General features: G+C 45.0%; 1 protein-coding gene across 2 annotated transcripts in view; it reads right to left on the bottom strand.

Moving 5' to 3' along the window:
• Positions 1–20617, bottom strand: part of Tbxas1 (thromboxane A synthase 1) — a 172235-nt gene that overhangs the window by 123230 nt on the left and 28388 nt on the right. The window contains exons 2-3 of one of the 2 annotated variants that reach the window (XM_036182150.1): positions 17155–17248; positions 13400–13452 (exon numbers count right to left, since the gene is read on the bottom strand). In XM_036182150.1, coding sequence (XP_036038043.1) covers positions 13400–13452; positions 17155–17248 — 147 coding nt within the window. Of the gene's footprint in view, positions 1–13399; positions 13453–17154; positions 17249–20617 lie in introns of those variants that run through there. The other variant, XM_036182151.1, reaches the window with a different exon arrangement.

The raw sequence follows: 20617 nt of genomic DNA on the forward strand, positions 1-20617 counted from the left end.
ATGGCACCACACGCACAAGCACTGGTTGATAATGGGACTAGCTTTGCTTTGTTTTGTTTTTTCAAGGGCTAGCTGGTTCACAGCCAGTGGAAATTTGGAGGGGAAATCACTGATCTTACATTCCAATCAGAAATGCAGGGTTCATCTTGGCCAGTTGGGTTCCAGGGGTTTTTGCAAGGAAGAGCATATATTTCATCTGGAGTTCATTTTCAAGGTTTGACAACAACGAAGATTACCACCTAATCTTGGTGGAAAGGGAAGGCTATGGCATTGCTACAAAAATATCCTCCAAAGGTAAAATGATGGGGTTGCTATGGAAAACAGCACAGAAAGTGCCCCCCCACCCCCACCAAATAAAAGCAGAATTTCTATCTAATGGTGTAATTCTCCCTTTAGGATGTATGCTATAAAAACTGAAAACAGGAACTTGAAGAAATATTTGCATGCCAGTGATCATGGTTGCATTATTGAACTGAAAGCAAGGTCTTGGATGTATACTTGTATACCCATGATCATGGCTTCATTATTTACCGCAGTCAAGTGTTAGAAGGAGGCCAGTTTCCATCAATGGCTGAGCAAAAAAACATGGGGGATATATCTAGTGTACTATTTTTGTTTCCTGGAAGAGGAAGGAAATTCTGGTACATGGTACAAGAGAGATGAACACTGAGGAGGACATCTTCTTAAGTGAACTAAGACAAATAGTGTGTGATTCTGTCAAGGAGATAGAAAATACAATGGTAGTTGCCAGGGGGAAGAGAGGGGAACAGAGGGCAGTGTTTGCCAGGGACAACATTTCAGTTTGTGAAGCACCTGTGCATATGAACAGTGGTGACTGTACAGCTCTGTGAACATGGTTAGCAGTCCTGGTTTGTACAATGAGAAATGATCAAGATGGTAGATTTTTGTCTTGTATACATTTTATCACAATAAGAAATGTCCTTAGTTAAATGGCCTCTCTGCCACTTTCAGTATCTGGCTTTGTCTGTGAAGCAGGGCCCATCAATCCAACGGCCATCCTTCCAGACAAATTGTGGGTACGTGAAAGTTCACCCCCCCCCAACTCAGATAAAACCATTGTTCTGTGAGTATTAACTTATGGCATCTTGGGTCCCAAAGCCCTGGCAGTCATCAACAGGTTTGGACGTGGAGAAGGTTGGGGTTTAGGATGCTGAAGAGGGAGGTGAAGTCATCCTATTGGACTCCAGGCTGAGGAGGACAAAGACTAGAGACTGTTCTCTCCATGGGTGATTTGGAGAACTCAACTCCAGCAGAGAATGCAAAGACTTAATGGAAGCACCTGAAAATATTTCGGTTGGTTGTGGGAGGAATCTGAGGGCTATGCTGACCATTGGACACAAGTATGGACTGGCAGTGAGGCAGAGCTGGGAACTTGAAGAGTTAGAGGCAACCTTTAAAGAGAAGTAGATTCACTTACAGCCACCTCTAGGTGGTTCATAGGCACCAGGCACTCCATTAACAATGCCAAATGCGGAGAGAGGGCAGCACAGGATATCCTTCCCACAGTCATCTTGTTGGAAAGGTAGTTTCCACCAGTATCAAACTGCCTAATTCCCTTGCAACTCAGTGGCACCTAGAGGTAATGACAGATGTTATAGCTCAAAAGACTACAATCTGCACATCATCACATGCAACAACAGGCTGCCCACCAGCCACTGGTTCAGGGCATATGTTACTAGGTTCCTCTTTAGAAAAGACAACAACAGGATCACTAAGTAGCAGTGCTTCCCTAGTGGTTAATGTGGGGTCTGGAGAATGTGTGAGAGAGCCAGACCTTTATAGATAGACCCATCAACTGAGAACTGAACCCAGGACAAAAAGCCTCATATTGTGGGTCACAAAATTCTTGCAGTTGGAGGACAAGATGGAGGATATGTTGTTAGGAATGGGGCCTTGAGATGCAAAGAATAATCAAGGAAGTTATTTTAGTAGTTAAGTTTCTATTATCTGCCCTAGGCATGGAAGCATCATAAAACTCGGCGGTGCCTTGCCAGGGAATTGCTTTGTGCGCATAGCTGTGGAAATGTTACACATAAGACTGATCAGGAATAATTGGAATGCTTGCTAAACAACTCCAACTCTCCAAGATTTAAGGGTCTTGAAGAAGAAAGGAGGACTTAGTCCATTTTAATGAAGAACTCTGATCATTCAGAACTTAGTAGAATTTCATACGCGTGTGATGAATGGTGTGTGACCTTTGTGTGTTTAAGCGGTTAGGCTAATGTCTGGAGCTGATTTGGTTTTAGACATTTAGATTCCATACTTTATTTTCTGCCAGTAAGCAACAAAGATTCAAACTTTTTTTTAATCATTCCAGCATCCCTCTCCTCCTCCTCTCCCCTCCTCTTCCCTCCTCCCTCTCCTTCTCTCTCCTCCTCCCTGCTCACCCTTGTCTTAAAGGGTTTTATTTTGTTTGCTGTTTTCGTGTTTGGCAGCATAGCCTGATGGTGACTTAAGAATCACCCCAGGGTCTAGGTATGATTCAGATACAGACTCGGAACTGAGTCTATATATACATCTGCGGCCTAGGTTGGCCTTGAACTCATGACTTTCCTGCCTCCACCTCTTGAAGGCTAGTCATATGCTACCATGTCTAGATTATTCAAGAGTTTCTGAGAAGTTGAAAAAGATTCTCTGCTCACAAAACAGTGATCAGAAAGGAAATTTAAGTACTGTGTGACTGGGTGTTTTCTGCTTCTTTTAATTTACAAATGATTTTTTTTTTAATTATGAAAGCAAAGATGGTCTGTCCATCTTTTTGGACAGAGTAGAAATGCTGTTTAATTTCTCAGCTAATTAAGGTTAAGAGCTGCCAGAATTGGGTAAATATGTGTGATTCTTGAGGCTATGCACAGGAGTTCTTGACAGGAGACATTTGCATAAAGCTCTGTACTATCAGGACTGACTTCCAGAAGAGAAACCGCCTTGACAGATGTCACAGTGATTCATGACAGTGTTATGTAACTCTATTATGCATTTTGGGTTGAAAACTTGGATTTGTTGCAGGTACAATTCAATTAAATGTGGAATTTTTTTTTATTTGAACTGATTAGCTAGAGATGGAGCTTTTTACAAAACTCTAATGTGAGCCAGTCTATTGTTTAGGAACACATCTGTGCAGCTTGTCATGTGGGGATAAAGGAGTTATTGATGCTACCTCTGATTGTCACCGTTGGAGGAGCTCGCTCCCTCCCACCTTGAAACTGGTATGCACTTCTCTACTGTAGATCTGGGTACAGACATCAAGAAGGACAAATTGGAAAATCTGTAACTGACTCTGCAGCCTCTGAGGTGTTCCACTCATCCCTCCAAGCAGCTCCATCCTTACTTTCAGGCCCTACTGTGGACCAGAAGCTATGTGATCCCAGAAATGCAGTAGGAGACCAGTCTCCTTGGTCTGGATGGGCTGTAAAAGGATGGGCGTTTTCCTCACAGGGGTACTTGGACCTGGGGCTTCTCGCTGGGCTGATACTGTTCTCTGAGGCTGTATATGTGATTCATCTCTGGGCTCAGGGCCCACCTTATGTTTCCATCAGCTCCCTTAATAGAGCTCAGAGGCCCCTCAGTTGAGTCCTAATGTCCAAGACAGGCTTCCTTGATGGCTGCTTGAATGGCCACCCATCTACTGTCAAATAACCTTCTCTGTGGGCAGCCTTCTCCTGCCCATTCCACTGTGGCCAGTGCTTGCTAGAACAAAGAGCTTCTACTTCTTACCCTCCATGAATGTCCAATCTATGGCCTGCAGGCTAGATATGTCCTAAGATAGCTAGGAATGTAGCCAGGCACATTTGTAAACCATAGTGTCATACTGTAATGTCAAAAGATTGGACACCCATGGAACACTGGACATTACCCATCAGCTGGAGCCATCTCCCTGTCCATAGCCCTATCCCCAATCCACCACACTGAGGGGGGTGGCTTCCAGGTCACTCTCTCTGCTGCCCCATTTCCTTGAGAGTATTTCAGCCACACTATGCTGAGGCCACACAAATTCCTTAGATAACTTTACCTAACGTAAAATAGATGTACTAAACTGTCAGTTGATAGGTTATTTCTGTGAACTTCTTAGCTTAAAAGATTCTAGGATAGGACTGAAAAGTAATTTCAAGAATAGCTGAACGTGTGGGTTTAAGACTAAGAAGGAGGATGCTGTTGGGCAGGAGGTACTGGCCCTGGGCTTCGAGCCAGGGTTGTGAATGCGGTCGCCAGAGGACCAGTGCTGCCACTTGGGTCTGTGGCAACTGTCCACAGGGGACTCTTGCTGACTTTGTCTGAACTTTCTCAGAATCGTAAATCCCCAGGGGCGAACACACACACACACACACACACACACACACACACACACACACACTTTTTCCAACGTAAACTGAAAAAAGCTGAGTCATCATCAGCTGGAGGCCTGCATGGTTTCTACCTGGAAAGGACTTGTAGATACCACCTGTCCTTTGATTTTGAATTTATGGTCTTGACACAGTAGTGGCTTGGTTGGATTTTGTCAACTCGACACAAGCTAGAGTCATCTGGCAAAAGGGAAACTTAATTGAGGATTGCCTCCATGAGATTGCCTGTATGCACGCCTGTGGGAGGGGAGGGCCCAGCCCACTATGGGCAGAGCCGCCACTGGGCAAGTGGTCCTGGGTGGTCTTAGAAAGCAGGTTGAGCAAACCAGGAAATAGCATTCCTCTTTGGCATGCCCCCATGTTTCTGTCCTGAGTTCCTTCTCTGACTTCCCTTTATGATGGACTAGAAACTGTAAACAGAAATAAACCCTTTGTTCCCCAAGTTGGTTTTGGTCATGGTGTCAATCACAGCAGTAGAAAGTCAACAAGTGCGGAGGTTATAAAATCACTTTAGGCCATTGTGAGTGGCCTTCACTTCTCTCCTCTTTCATGAAGCACCCCAGTGGTTATTATGGAGTAAATAAGGCAGTCTTTTACAAACTTCTGCTTCCTCTGAGTGTGTCTCTCTGTGTGAGTGTGAGTGCTCACGTGTGCCCTGCACAGGCATGAGTCCTGGATCACAGTGGTCAATCTCTGTTTACTGAGGTTCATAATTAAACAGAGTGTTAAGGTCACTGATCCAGTTCAAATCTCTCATTTACCTCTAAGCAAACGGATGGAAAGTAAATGATTGGCCTAAACCCATTAAGCTAACAAGTGGTGGCTGGGAAGAGTGGAAATTGAAATTCACACACACACACACACACACACACACACACACACACACACACACTCATGCAGGCATGCATCTACATGCATGCTCACATTCAGCCATAAATAATGAAATTGTGAAACTTGTTGAGCTGGAGATCATGTTAAGCAAAATAAGCCAGAAAGACAAGTGTTGCATGCATTCTCTCATTAATGGACTTTAGATTTAAATATAAATTTTAGGAGGGCTGTGATGAGAGAAGAGGTCAAAAAGGAGAGAAGGGAACAACTCAGGGTAATGGGTCGGGGAGGGAGACAAAAGTATTGTATATACAGCATCTAGGTGTGTGTCTGTGTGTGTCTGTGTGTGTCTGTGTGTCTGTGTGTATCTGTGAGTTTGTCTGTGTGTATGTATCTGTACGTTATCTGTGTGTGTGTCTGTGTATGTCTCTGTGTGTGTATCTGTGTGTTTGTCTGTGTGTGTGTCTGTGTATGTCTGTATGTGTGTGTATCTGTGTGTGTATGTGTGTATCTGTGTGTGTGTCTGTGTTTGTGTATGTATCTGTGTGTGTCTGTGTGTATCTGTATGTGTATGTTTCTGTGTGTGTGTCTGTGTGTGTGTATCTCTGTGCGTGTCTATGTGTGTGTCTGTGTGTAAGAGAGAGAGATGGAAGCAAAGATGACTGAAGGGAGGAAGGGAAATATTGAGAAGAGACAGGAGGATAGTTAGAGTCAAATATGTACAAGGTATAATGACACACCTACATTAAAATGTCAGAATAAAATTCATTATTTAGTTGCTAACAAAATATTTATAATAAAAACGCCTGCAGCACCCATCACTTCTACTTCGTTACAGAAAGAGGACAGGGGGAGCAATGAATGGCTGGAGGTAAATGTGCTGAAGAAACCCAGGGATTTAAGCCGTCTTTGGAGACCTGTGGATGGAGCCCAGGAAACAGGATGGGCCAGCTCATAAAGAAGGATGGGAGTTAGGAGCGGTTCCCCATCGGGAATGACAAGAGGCGATGGTCCTGGAGGGTAAGTGGAGAATCCGTTCAGATATGTTCAAGGGAAGTGTGGCTTTAAACAAATTCATTGCTTTCTCTTTGGTCCCTGGTGCACATTTGTCTGGGGATAATTGTCTACTTATCAGGCCATGCACTTGGCCTGGAGACAGTCATCTTGCTGGACACTTTCCTCCTCTTCTCCAGGGTCTCCTGTGTCAGCCTGTGTGTTTTGTCAGGCGAGGTACTTGATAAAATAACAGCCTCTAAGATTCTCTCTTAGCAAGGGTTTCTATTGCTCTGATAAAACCAGGACCAAAGGCAACCAAGGAAGGAAAGAAGGGTTCATTCCAGCTTACAGTTCCATATCAGAGTCCATCACTGAGGGAAGTCAGGGCAGGAGCTCAAACAGGCCAGGAATCTGGAGACAAGCTGACACAGAGGCCATGGAGGAGTGCTGCTTACTGGCTTCCTCTTCATGGCCAGCTCACGCTGTTTTTCATATACATGTTAGGACCAACTGTCCAGGATTGATAAAGCTTCCTGTGGGATGGGCCCTCCCACACCAATCATTAATCAAGACAATACTCCACAGGCTTGCCGACAGGCCAATCTTACGGAGGCATTTTCTCAGTTGTGGGTCCCTCTTTTCTGATAACTCTAGCTGTGTCAAGTTGCTATAAAACTAGCCAATATGCAATAACAGTTTTTAAAAATTCCAGGGATTTAAAAACTGTGAACGTATAGGCCTAGTGTTTGTGATTAGTCTATCTTGACCTATGAGAATACTGAAAATTTAATTTATAAGATGATGCCCAATGACTATGGCCTCAAGGCCATTATGTCTCATGCTCACTTTGGTTCCAAACTCATGTGGCCTCCTTTCTATCACTATTCAGCACTCTTTGGTACAGCTCTGGCCAATCCAATAGCAAGGACAGTCTCCATGACCCAGGAGCTCAGCTGCTGTCTCAAGACTTTTTTCTTTTTTTTTTTTTGAGCAATTCAACCATAGGTTCCCCGCACCCCTCTCCCTACACACTTGGTCACATTTTCAAATCCAGTGTATTCAGATGTCTCACAGCATATGTGTCTGTCTATCTGTGACTTATGTGTGTCTGTCTGTCTGCCTGAAAACCAGCACCCCTGACAGCACCAGTCCAGTAGACCGTACCCTTCCAATCCCTCTCCTCCAAGTTGATATTGCCCTTTAACTGCACAGAGCTAACCACTCTCTGCCACTCCTGGCTCTCACCTTAGTGGATGAACACAGTAGTTAAGGGCTCTTGCATCAGAAGACCACACATCAGTCACTTTGGGGGCACAAATGTTCCTAATAAGCAGCACCATGGGTTAAGAGCACTGGCTGCTCTTCCAGAGGTCCTGAGTTCAATTCCCAGCAACCACATGGTGCCTCACAACCATCCATAATGAGATCTGGTGCCCTCTTCTGACCTGCAAGCATATATGTAGGCAGAACACTGTATACATAATAAATAAATAAATTTTTGCGGGGCGTTGGTTGGCGCACGCCTTTAATCCCAGCACTCGGGAGGCAGAGGCAGGTGGATCTCTGTGAGTTCGGGGCTAGCCTGGTCTACAAAGTGAGTTTAGGAAAGTCGAAAAGCTACACAAAGAAACCCTTTCTCGAAAAACAAACAAACAAACAAAATTAAGGGGCTGGAGAGATGGCTCAGAGGTTAAGAGCACTGGCTGCTCTTCCAGAGGTCCTGAATTCAATTCCCAGCAACCACATGGTGGCTCACAACCATCTGTAATGAGATCTGGCACCCTCTTCTGGCATGCAGGCAGAACACTGTATACATAATAAAATAAATCTTAAAAAATCAAAACAAACAAACAAAACAAACAAAAACAAAAAGCACCATGGAATCTAAGCTTGAAGCAACCTTATTAGCTTCATCCAGAAGGCCATACTCTCTCCCATATGCATCCCAAAGCCCTCCACTTTCTCCCTGTCTCCTGACAAGGTGCTATCCGATCACTCATGCTAACTAATTAAATCATGGTGCTAACCCTCCATGTTAGAAGTGTAGGCGTCACTTCCCCTTTCTGTGGTGTGAACTTTGAGGTCACCTGTCAGTCCCTCCTTGTCAAAGGCATGTTTGCTTGGCCCATTGATTTTTTTCCAGCATGGGGACCCATAGTTCCCTGGAGATCCATTGCTTCAGGTCCTCAGAATTGCAAAGGTGCTCTTGGAACACCAGCTGCTGTGAGATACAAGGAGTTTCACACATAACATTCAAATCAGGGTAGCCAGTAAGGCATCCAGTTGGGTAGATATTTCAATGGAACAAAGGATTCAGAAATACATATAGTATAGGAATTCCTGAGTAATGGTGCATGAAAACATGACACTTCAAATCAATTGGAAAAGGATGAATTTTCAAATAGAACCATCTGGGAAAAATAAAGGTGCATCTTCTATGAGTCAACTCTCTGACATGGTAACAATGGGCTAATTAATTTATAAAGAGAAAAGGCTTCTTTTGCTCACACACAGATTTAGGATTTCAGTCTATGATCAGATAACTCATTGCTTTCAAGTGTCTAATGAGGGCCTGGATGGGAGTAAGAGAATGTCCATGGCAAGGTGAACTGGTCACCCTGTGGCCAGGAAGAAAGGGTAGAGGTAATGACGGGAGTCCAGAAGCCCTCTGTGAGAGTGAGCCTAGAATGACTTCAGGAAATCCCTGGCAGGCCTCACTTCCTAAAGATTCCACAACTTCTGGATATCACCACCCTGGGAACAACACCTTGCACATACATTAAATATAAAGAGCTACTTTCTTTAATATGTAAAGAGCCTTTACAAATAAATTAGAAGAATACTACCTCAACACAAAGTGGCAAAAGATAACAAAATATTGTGAACTTTTAAATTAAAATGATAAAATTAAAGCAACAGCAATATGCCATCAAATGCTAATAAGCTTTTGACTACTTATTTTAGTGGCAAGTATGTGAAGAATCAAATTTTCTTATGTCTTATTTGTTGGAGCATAAGTTGATATAAGCCCTAGAGAGAGCAATTTAGTAACATCGAAATAAAAAATGTAGATAGTCTCTGACCTAAAAATTCCATTCCTAGGGGTTTATCCTACATATATACTCAGGCTAGAGAACAATGATGTATATTTGAGAATATCCACTGCAGTGTTGTTTGTGAAAGCAGAAGGCATTGCTCAACTCAGAAATTATTTTTAAACTTAGTGTATTTCCATACAATTAAATCCTTTAAAAAATAATATAGCATTTAATAAGGAGTGTGTTGAAGGAGAAAGTCCTCCTGAAGACCATTAATGAACACGGAAGGATGAAAGAGCCATGGTACACATGGCTAGAAGCTGGAGACAAAGCTGCCTCCACAGCTAAGTGTATGGAGCAGACACAGGTAAGTGTGTATCTATACACCCCTCTGTGCTTTGTGAATCACATGTATGTGGCATTCACGTTTGCCTATTTACAACTTAATGTTTTAATGGGAATACAGGAGGTGACGCCCCAAAGCTGGCTTCATGGAGGGACATGGGTGCATAGGTGCCAGGGGCCAGGAACCAGCCCCATACCCCAGCATGGGGGAGCGATGTTTGGACTAGAGATCAAAATTAAAGTGATGTGGAGGCAAGAAGAAATGAGAGTGAGGCTAAGTAAAAGCAGAGCTGCAGAGCGAGAGCCTGAAAGATAGATGAGGTAAGGGAAAAGGGGCTCCTGATGGAGGCCTTGAGTTGTTGCTAATGAGCTGAACTTAGGGCCTGTGTATCTATAAGAAATAGTCACAGCATACTAAAGGGCCCTCCCCTACAGCATTGCATCGTCTGTCACAAATTGGTGGGGCCTAATTTCTTCCCTGTTTATATTTAACCATCAGTGAAGTTGTTGCTACCATTTTTGAGGGCATGGGGATGGGATATAATAACTTGGAGCAGCTCCTCAGACCAAAAGAGAGTGTGGGTAATCATTAATTGCTTGTACCAATGATACTGCAGGGCAAGTCAGAAGAAACCGAGCAGCAAAGGTAGAAGCCGGGCCGTGTGCACACCAGACTACCCGTTTATACTCAGCTTCAAGGAAGGATGTAGTTTACACAGCCCTGGCAAAGCCACCAACATAGTTAGACACTTGAAGAAAACCCTTCTTGATGGCAGTGGTAGTGGTATGGATGGCAGCAATAATAAACACTGAGGCTATCTGTCCCTCTTGGCAGGATCCTTCACCAGCGACGTCCCCTGCTCCTGCCTCCCCTGCAGAGCCTATTTCATTAGGAGTCCCAGACTCCAACCAGGCTGCTACGACAAGCAAACCAGGGCTCCTAACAGCCCTCACGGTCGTCTTACTGACTTTCAGAGCACGTGGGCGATCCTTGCTGCGAGCATCCCTCTCCACAAACAGGCTGTGCTGTCATGGGAGGGTTTGGTGCTGTTCTGTTCAAGATTCAAGATTATTCAATGAGGAATCAAACCTCTTTGGTTTTTCAAATTGTAAGAGGACCGTGATGGGCTCCATTTCCTAGTCATAAAAGCAGCCTGAAAAACCAATGTCGTTTAAACAGAACTGTTTCCTGAAGAAAAAAAAAAAAGAGGGGGCGTGTCTTTGTTGTTCATGGACCGCAGCCCTCTGACATCCAAATCAGTGAATCCATTATGCCAAAGGTAAGGAGCTGGAAGAGTCTTTTAGGTTAGATGGCAGCTCAGAGAGAGGCCAATTCAAGACAGCCATTCCTACCCGACCGAGCGCACAGTGGTGGGACTGGGAGAGGACCCGTAGAGGCAGCAGGTAGTGTCTTAGGGCCCCTTTTTTTTTTTCCTACAGGAGAAAAGGTTGATGGCTTTGTGCGAAGAGATTATTCCATCATTTCCTTTTTTGCAGCAGAGGTAGGGACAAAGAATAGAGATGAGGCCGCAATCATGATCTCTACAACCTCATTTGAAACCATTCTCTGGGATTTAAAGTTTTCTGGAAATGAAAAGGGTAAATTGTGTGAACTTAGTTAAAGTTGGGAAGAAAAGTTGATCGAACAGCCTATTGTCAAGGAAACCATCTCTCTCTCTCTCTCTCTCTCTCTCTCTCTCTCTCTCTCTCTGTGTGTGTGTGTGTGTGTGTGTGTGGTGTGCGCGTGTGTGTGTGTGTGTGTGTGTGTGTGTGTGTGATGTCCTTTATACTCTTCATCTGACATTTAAGAATAACTCTTAGGTACCCAAAGCTTCCACACTAAAAACATACCAAAAAAAAAATTTCTCCAAGAAAGTGATTTCTAGAATTTAAAATCAGGGAGAACCTTCTCTAACTCCGGTGGAGACAGCATCCTTCTGAATCAGCAACACGGGTGGTCACCACAGTCAGGGTCAAGGCCATTGCTGAGTGAGGTTGAAAAGGCAACAAGACAGCACCCGGGTAAGAAAAAAGGCAAACCACTCAGCCCCTTGATACATTATTGAGTAAGTATCATGCTTAGAGCCAGAAGCCACATGTGAAAAGTAAACCTTGAGTGGAGTCCTCCTTCAGAGACCACAGAGGGAAAGAAGGAGGGCTTATTACTTAAAGACAATTGTTGCCTCCCACCACCCCGCAGGAGGAGCATCCCTCCCCGATACAAGCTTGGCCAAGGGACTTGGTTGCCTCACAGTGGTCACAGCACGCTCCCTGCTCCAGTTTTGAGTCTGGCTTGGCAGGAAGGGTGCCAGCACGCATGCTCAGCAGTTCTCCTTGCTCTCCCACAAGAGCACCCTGCCCTCTTGAGCCTGAGGGATGATGGGAAACATGAAAGGAAGACCTGCCCAGAGGAGCCTCCTCCCTGGCCGACACGGGAAACCCAGAAAGTCCTTCCAGCCAGGTAGCTCTTGGGCTGGCCAGCCTCAGCCAACTCTCAGATGAATGAGAAGTTATAAAGTCATTTGTGTCACTGAGGTTTTGTTTTGTTTTTGTTTTTGTTTTTTTGAAACAGGGTCTCTCTGTAGCTTTGGAGGTTGACCTGGAACTCACTCTGTAGCCCAGGCTGGCCTCGAACTCACAGAGATCCACCTGCCTCTGCCTCCAGAGTGCTGGGATGAAAGGCGTGCACCACCACTGCCCGGCTCTGTCACTGAGTTTTGGGGTGGTATGTAAAACAGTAGTGACAGACAAGTACAGAGAACATCGACCACAACAGCTTAACTTTTTGCTTTCTCAAGGCCATATAGAAAGTGGAAATAGGTAACCACTTGTTCTTCTGGGTACAGCTATGTCCACAAAGATCTCAAGCCAATACCTTTCCAAAGCAGCGCTGAGGGAATGCAGGGCCAGGTCTTTTAGGCAGAAGGGTTTACAAACAACTGAACTCATCAGGGCAGGCAAAGCAGTTCTGCAGAACCTTCGTGTACCTAGAAAAATGACTGCTGGCCTGGAGATGTAGGAAAAGCTACTGAAAGTGACCCAGTGGCTGAGGAGGAGTCGTGTGAAAAGGGCCTAAAGGGATGGGGGCCCTGGTGAGCACAGACCCATGCTGGAAAGCCAAAAGAACCAAGTCTTCCAGAACTTGAAGATAGCAAATGATCTAAGCAAAGATTCAGCACCAACATCCTGAGTCATAAAAAGCTTAAAAGAGGGGCTGGAGAGATGTCCCAGCAGTTAAGGTCATTTGCTGCTCTCGCAGAGGACCTGGGTTCAGTTCCCAGCACCCACATTTGGCTCACAAGTATCTGTAATGCCAGTTCCAGAGAGTCTGATGCCTTCTTCTGGCTTCAACAAGCTCCTGCATGCACATAGTACATATACACATGCATATAAATTAAAAATAAACAAGTCTTTAAAAAAAAAGAAAGAAAGAAAAGAAAGACTGCAAACAGAAAAAAAATCCAAGAAAAATAAAGGGAAGGGCTATGTTACTTTTTGTGGCCACAAACAAGGAGACCAGGTGTCCCAGTATATCCAGGACAGGCTTGGTCACACTATTGTCATATGTCACTATTTACAGAACTTATTTCCAGTGCCAGAAGTGTGCCAGGTTAGCTGACAGTAACATCACTGTTGGTGTCATATCTTACCCACAGGCTGGAACAATACAGGTCCAAATAAGATATTTATTTGTATATGTGTGTGTACTGCAGTGTACTTATCCTTAGGCATCCTCACAAACAGTTCAAATGTTCATGACAGTCCTATTACATCTGTTCAACGTGAGAAATGAAAGCATATATAAGAGAATCTGAGTCTCCCCCTTACCCACACAGAGGCCCATATTGCTCCCTGAGTTCCAATTGGCTCTCCCAAAAACCCTGGAGAAAAAAAAGCAAACAAACACACAGCACCATGGTAAGAATAAAATTGAGCAAAATTTCAATGATTCCAACTTATTCAGAAAAAAAAAAACAGAACAGCAAGAACACAATTACATAAACAATAAAAGAAGAATCACCATTATATTGCATTGAATTACTATAGAATATTGGGTAAAGAAATGGCTTTTAAAAAAATATTGCTGAGTAAAACTCTCAGCAGCTCTATTTAATGTACAGAAGAGACCACAAGCACTTAAACTATCTGCATATAATTGCTGCTCACACATCTGAAAACTATTTGCTTTCACATCTACAATATTCCTCTCAGATGTGGCTCATGTTTGCCAAGTCCCCTTTCATGGCCCTCATGCATGTAAACTTCTGAATCTACTCAAGTTATCACAAATTTCAAATTCTCATGATCTGAGTTAAATGTCAAACAATAGATTCCAAACCTAAGGCCCTCAGCATGGTTTTTCATAGGCTGTAACCTTAGGGTACCAAAAGACGTGCATGCGGTGAAATTGGTGGGGGGTGAGGACATGCTAACCCCTGGTGCTGTAAGGATGGGGCTGAAGTGGATGTCCACTGGAGCATAAGCAGGTGTTGTGAGAATTCTGCCCTCACTCCAGCTACATGACTGCACATGCGCCACCTATCATTCATTCCAGGTGTGATAGGACATCACGTGGGCAGGCATTGGTAACCATGAAATGTGGTGGGAAGGACATATATGTGAAAACGTGCATGTGTTGGGAAAGGTGTGGGTGGAAAATGCTAGATCTGAGTCATAGGGATGGAGGGTCAGAGGGCTGTGGGTTAGAGAAAGCACATGTCCTGCATGCCCTGTTCTCAGTAACTCGGCACTGCACAGTGAAAGCCTGGACTGTAGCAAGGAGAGCTAGATGAACACAAGAATAGTGTAAATTCAGGGCCCCGCCCGTAGACAAAGAACTACATTCAACTAAGGAATGCAGAGACAGGAGAAATAGTCTTCCCTGGGGATTCACCCTATTTGGTTATCCAGTACCAAGTGGTCAGCTCTGAAATCACATACATAACACTAAATGGCCCTGAGCAAGTTGTGTCTACACATTTTTACATATAAACTAAAGAAGACGAGGTCATGGTTTTGAGAGGGAACAACGGAAGCATATGGGAGATAATGGAGAGAGGAAAAGCAGAAAATGATGTAATTATATTTTAATTAAAAAAAAAAATATATATATATATACAAGTACCTCAGGTGGGTGCCCAGGAGATTAGTAAGTCTCAGTTTTTATAAGCCTCTCTAACGATTTGACTTCTCTGTTCAGGGAAAGAGAGGCATCATGTTGCAACATTTGTAAAGCAAACTTGGAGAAGTCTATAAGTAAAGGAATGATCTCTGCCTCTGCTGCTGCGTTCTAGAAAGAACATAGCAGAAATTCACAGGGACAATGAGCTGAAAGGAACTGATGTAGACATTCTCCAGAGCCAGCCAGTCAGCCAGGGTTCTCCTTCCAGGACAGTTACTCTGTCTGTCTCCAGATGTTAATACCAAGTACATTTTTCTCACCTGACCTGATGGTTTCCGCCAACCCTACAACGTATGGAATTTTTTTTCTTTCCATTCCCTATATGGCTTGTTTGTTCTATTTTGACACTTTTAAATCTCTTCACACTTGCTTCGGGAGGGTGTAGGAGGCCTGTTGGGGTGATTGTTTGTGGGCTTAAAAGTTGTGAACCAGGCACCCCACAGGGAGAGATGAGAGAAGAGGGTGTTGGAAAAGCAGAGGAGAGAGAAATGCCAGCAACAAACGGTGAAGAAAGGCAGAGAAAGAAAAAGAAAGGAAATTGAGAAGTGGCAGGCAAAAGGCCAGATGTAGGTCATTCTCTGCCTAGGGGGTGGAGCAGTGGCCTTGTGGGGGGGGGGGGTAGCAGCACGCATTGGGGGGGATGTCCCAGCATCCTCCAGGCTTGCTATCAGCGTTGGCCCAAATTAGCCCTTCCTGCCCTTGTATGGCAATTCACGTGCAGGATCTGGTGGCGCCTGCTGTTAGTCTGGAGGCACTGTCCCCCACAAGTTAATCAGGCTTCTGAGAAAAACCAATGGCAGTAAAAAATATAACCTTCAAAAATAGATACTGGCTCCCTATCTACAAATGCCCTGGTCATCTACACTGCCATGTCACTCTGGTGAGCTGAAGGCCACACACTTAAAATATCTTCTCCCTGAACCAGCTCCCCCCCCCCCTGCCCCCCAACCACTTCCTTCTGCCTCCCTGTGGCCATTGTCTTGGCTCTGCAGGTTCAACCCTTTGGCTGCTGGTTCCCTCATTTTCCACGAACCCTCCAAATTTGGCAGCCACTGGGTCCTTACTTTGCCCCAACTGTTCTCTTCGCAGGCCTACACTAAGCCCTTCCCCCTTCAGCCTTGATGTTGGCCACAGCATGGATTCTGCAGCCCCGATCTCAACTCTCATCCCTCCCAGGATCAGTGGCCTGGAATGCTTCCTGACTTGACCTTCACATCTGTGAGTAAGCTCACCCATGTGTCTCACGCAGCCACACTCTACAGAGTTCCCTTCCCAGCTTTGGTCCTGCAAGCTGCTGGCTGACCAGGGCCACCATTGTCATATGGCTGCCCTCTTGTGCACAGTGCTCTCTCCCTGGTGTGTGTGTCCTGGTCTGCAGCTCCTGCAGGACCCCCTTCTCCAGGAACTCCCCCACAATGATCCCTCCTTGGTGGCTCTCCCTTCACCAGAATGATAGCTTCTATCTATCTGCACTTCCCAATCTAGGACTTGACACATTCCAGCTGGTGGTGTACGCCATTGCTGGATAGTGACCTTGGGGGTGTGAGTAATTCAACTTCTGCATTCTAGAACCTAGTATATTTAAATACTCAAAATCAGTTGGGTTGGGGGTGGGTGAATGAATGAATGAATGAATGTACACGGATGATAAGAGATGAACACCATCATAACATAGCTGGAGATGTGGCTTCATTGGTAGAGTGCTTGCCTAGCATGCGCAAAGCCCTAGGTTCACTGCAGAAGTTGGGTGTAGTGGTGCACACCTATAATCCTAGCACTGAGGGTGGAGGTAAAAGGATCAAAAATTCAGAATCATCACATAGCAAGTTTGAAGCCAGCCTTGGCAACCCTGCCTCAAAAGGAAGGAAGGGAGGGAAGGAGGGAGAGAAGGAAGGAAACCCATTCCAGTAGAGAAGGGTTCTTCCCATCACATGTATTCTATTTTTTTTAATGGTTTTTTGAGACAGGGTCTCTCTATTTATCCTTGGCTGTCTTGGATCTCACGTTGTAAACCAGGCTGGTCTTGAACTCCCAGAGATCCCACTACCTCTGCCTCCCAAGTACTGGGATTAAAGGTGTGCACCACCACTGCCCAGCATATTTCATGTCATTTTATTCATAGTCCAGTAAGATTTCGTATAGTGAATGGCTATTGAAATTTATTAAATATTTCTTGGCATCTGTTGAGATTGTATATATTTTTTCTTTTACTGAGTTAATGTAACAAGTTATAATTGATTGCTTTTCAAGGCCTACACTCCTTGAATAAACCCTGTCTGATCTTGATAAATTACTCTTTAACATGTCACATGTATTCTTCACGTGGAGACCATCCTGACTACTGAAACATAAACAGGAGCAATGCCCGATGCTAAATCTTGTGCAAGATCCAGAGTCTCACCTGGCAGAAAAACATCAAGTTTCCAACAAAAGGAGAGGGCTTGGGGTGTCTGATGCCCAACTTCTCCAGTCTTGAGAATGCTGATGTAGAATACCTGGGTGGACAGAGAAGCAAATTTTTTAAATCCAAGAAACTGGTGCTTACATTCATGTCATTGGCCCTGTTATGAAACAAAACTATTGAGTTCTCTCAGCGAGGCTGAGAGATGTTTCCAATGAATGCCTCTAAGGACTCTGGGGCAGGGAACTAGCAAGGAAAAGAGAAGCATAGGCACTCAGGAGTCCCTCCAGATGCAGGGGTGGAATCCCGAGGCCTTCACCACCTGAGATACCTCAGAGGAAGGCAGTCTAACACCCTCCTCCGCTAGAACTCCATCAATCATCTGTACACATGTACCTCAGTCCCTCAGCTTCTAAATCTATCATGAACTCAGAAGACAAAGGGAAAACTTACAGTGGCAGAGAACAAGCTCCCTGGTATCATTTTCTGGATCCAGACCAACCCCCAATTCATACACAACTTGTTGCTCATCACATTCCATGGCCATGGCCTCCCTGAAAGTAAAAATAGAGGTGGGGGCACCTCATGGCAAGGAGACTGCCTTATTCCCCACTACAGCCTTTGTGAGACTCTGTCTTCCTGCCTAACACATAAGGGAGGCAGATTCTCTCCACCCCAAACCAGGAAGAGCGGCCCAATGGAGTCCACAACTTTTCAGTACAACTGTCCAAACACTGGGGTTACGGGATGTTTCTGTTTATGGGAACAGAGAGGTGACATGGTAAGAGTCAGAGCTGGCTTGGGCAAACCTGCCATATGGCCCCGATCCCCACCCAGCCAGACAATTAGGTCAAAAGTTCAGTTGGTTCAGAAAAATTAATGAGTCAAACTGGGTGTTTAGCATCATGCAGAGATCAGCCAAATCCCAATTTAGGAACAAGGAAAAATAACAGAATAGCACTCCAGTCTGGCTTCTGATAAATACTAGAGCTCAAAACCCTCTACAGGGAGAAACATAGGGTATTTGCTTTATTCTCCAATCTGAGAACAGTTCAGCAAACCCTCCAATATCCAGGGAAAGGGAGATGCCTCTTAAGTATGGTTTCTACAACACAGCATTGTGCTTATAGCTAAACTAGCCATGGGGGAGGACCAAGCAGGGCACAGGGGGAAGCAGTGGGTCCTCCCAGCATCCGAAAGTACTGTTGGTTTGAATGACTTCCCAGAACATCACCAGTACATCCACATTTGAGTGTAATCATGAAGCACAGGCCAGAGCCACGTGTGAATTACATGGATTAGCCACACCCACATTCCCGATCGTTAGTGTGTGTGCCAAAGGTCAGCAGCGCTGTTTGGAAACGGTAGTTTTTCAAGCGAGTGATGGTATTTGAAATGACTCCCCTTACCCCCAAATGGAGAGATTAAAGGAAGCTCACAGCTATTGAACACTTCCTGTAACACTCTCAAAAGGGAGATTTTTCCATCAGTTTTTGCAAATTATTTTCTAAATATAATCTCTGATGGATAAAAAGAAATATGAAGATCTTGGGCCACGTAATTACATCTTAATTTAGTAATTAGATGCCTTGATTGTCTAATTAAAGGACAAGAAGTCTGTGCCTAATTACACATGCTAATTATTATGCAAGTCCATGCCCTCATTATGTAACTGCACTTAGAACACAGCCTGTGTCTCTGCACAAAATTCAGACATTTTCGAGCATATGGCACCAGCAGAGAGTGTCCTATGCACAATCACAAATCTCACTCACAGCCTGGACTCGGGTGGAGAATGTGGGAGTCTTCAGCGGGAAGTGACCAGGTAAGGCTATCTACCGTCAGTCAGAGTCCCTGAACACAGATGACAGTGAGAGATTCCCGCAACCAACGCAAGGCACAAAGTTGTAGTGCCGGCACGATTTATGTTCCTCCTGTTTCCTTCTCTGTAACCTGTTGTAACCTGTCTTGTGCTCTGGTCTCTGGGGCCTCAGGCTGACCTCCAAGTCTGTGGACTCCTTCAACCATCGGGTGGTAAGTTCCAAATGACAAGATGAAGTCCTAACCTCCAGGACCTCAGAACGTGACTCTATTTGGAGATAGGGTTAGTTTAATGTCTTTCCTTGAGAGGAAGTCACACTGACGTCAATGGGGCCTCTCATCCAAAAGAACTGGGGTCCTTGTCAGAAGACGGCCAAATTGTTTACTTCCCTCACCGCTGTGGTAAAACATTTGACAAGAAGCAACCCAAAGGGAAGGCTTTACTGGCCTCAGGTTTGAACCGAACGTGGGCGCCACCCCCACTTGAAATCTCAAGGCCCGCCCCACTGACCCACCTCCGCCAGCAAGGCTCCACCTCCAACAGCAGCTCCAGTGGGCAACGAATGGTCCAGTGCACGAGCTTGTGAGAGACATTCCGCATTCAAATAATAAAATGTCCCGGTGAAGACAGACACACAGAGGGCAGAGGGCAGAGGGCAGAGCGCTGCTAGTCAAGGGAGGTCGAGGGTCTTCAACAAACGTCTAACAGGAGGAAAGGCAAGGCGGGGTTCATCCCACAGGGTTCCGAGGGAGCCGGCCCTACCAACACCTTCATTTCAGACCTCCAGCTTCTAGACCCGGAAAACAATCAGTCCTCCAATAGAGCACTCGTGGGAGGCTGAGACTAAGGATGCTCCCAAAACATTCCAAGCGGTCAATGAAAATATTTTAGACGTCTCTTTCTTCCTGTCACTTTCGACAGTCATTGTAAAAAGATACCTGTACTATCCAACGGAAGGACAGGTGGCCTGGAATGGTGCTGTGAGAAGTGGGTACTGTGCAGCCATTCTGTGACCGCTGTGTTGTGATATTCAGAACACCTTCCCTATGACAGGAGTTAATGCAAATATGCCCACCACTACCGTTCTGGACATCTGTCATTGTTTGTAGTAAGGATACTTAAGTCAGAAAATGGCAGCAGACATACATTGCCCCACATAAAATTTTCTGATTTTATTCTCACACCTAAGGCATCATTACATGCTGCAGGATACAAATCTCACAGTACCACTGGTGAAGCTTAGGGTGTCTCTCTCAGAACAAACTGAACCATAAACATAGTTTTCACAATAAGGCTGAATTGTAAAGGTTACAAGTAGCCCAGTCTTTCATTTCCCTCAAAACCAAGGCACACTCTTGATGGGTTTTACACAGGATTATGGCCCATTGTTTAGGCAAAGAAACCACTTGAGGTAAATGGGGGTGGGGGGTGGGGGAGTTGTTGTTGTCTGAGACAAGATCTCGTATAGCCCAAGCTAGCCTCAAATGTGTGTATGTTATGTAGCTGAGGAAAGCTTAAAACTTCTCATCCTCCTGTCTCCACCCCCTGACTGTCAGGATTACAAGTGTGTAACACCACCACACCTGGTTATACAGTGCCAGGGATCAAACCCAAGGCTTTGTGTGAGCTGGGCGAGCACGC

The sequence above is a fragment of the Onychomys torridus genome, chromosome 3 (genome assembly GCF_903995425.1).
Source record: "Onychomys torridus chromosome 3, mOncTor1.1, whole genome shotgun sequence".
Taxonomy (NCBI): domain Eukaryota; kingdom Metazoa; phylum Chordata; class Mammalia; order Rodentia; family Cricetidae; genus Onychomys; species Onychomys torridus.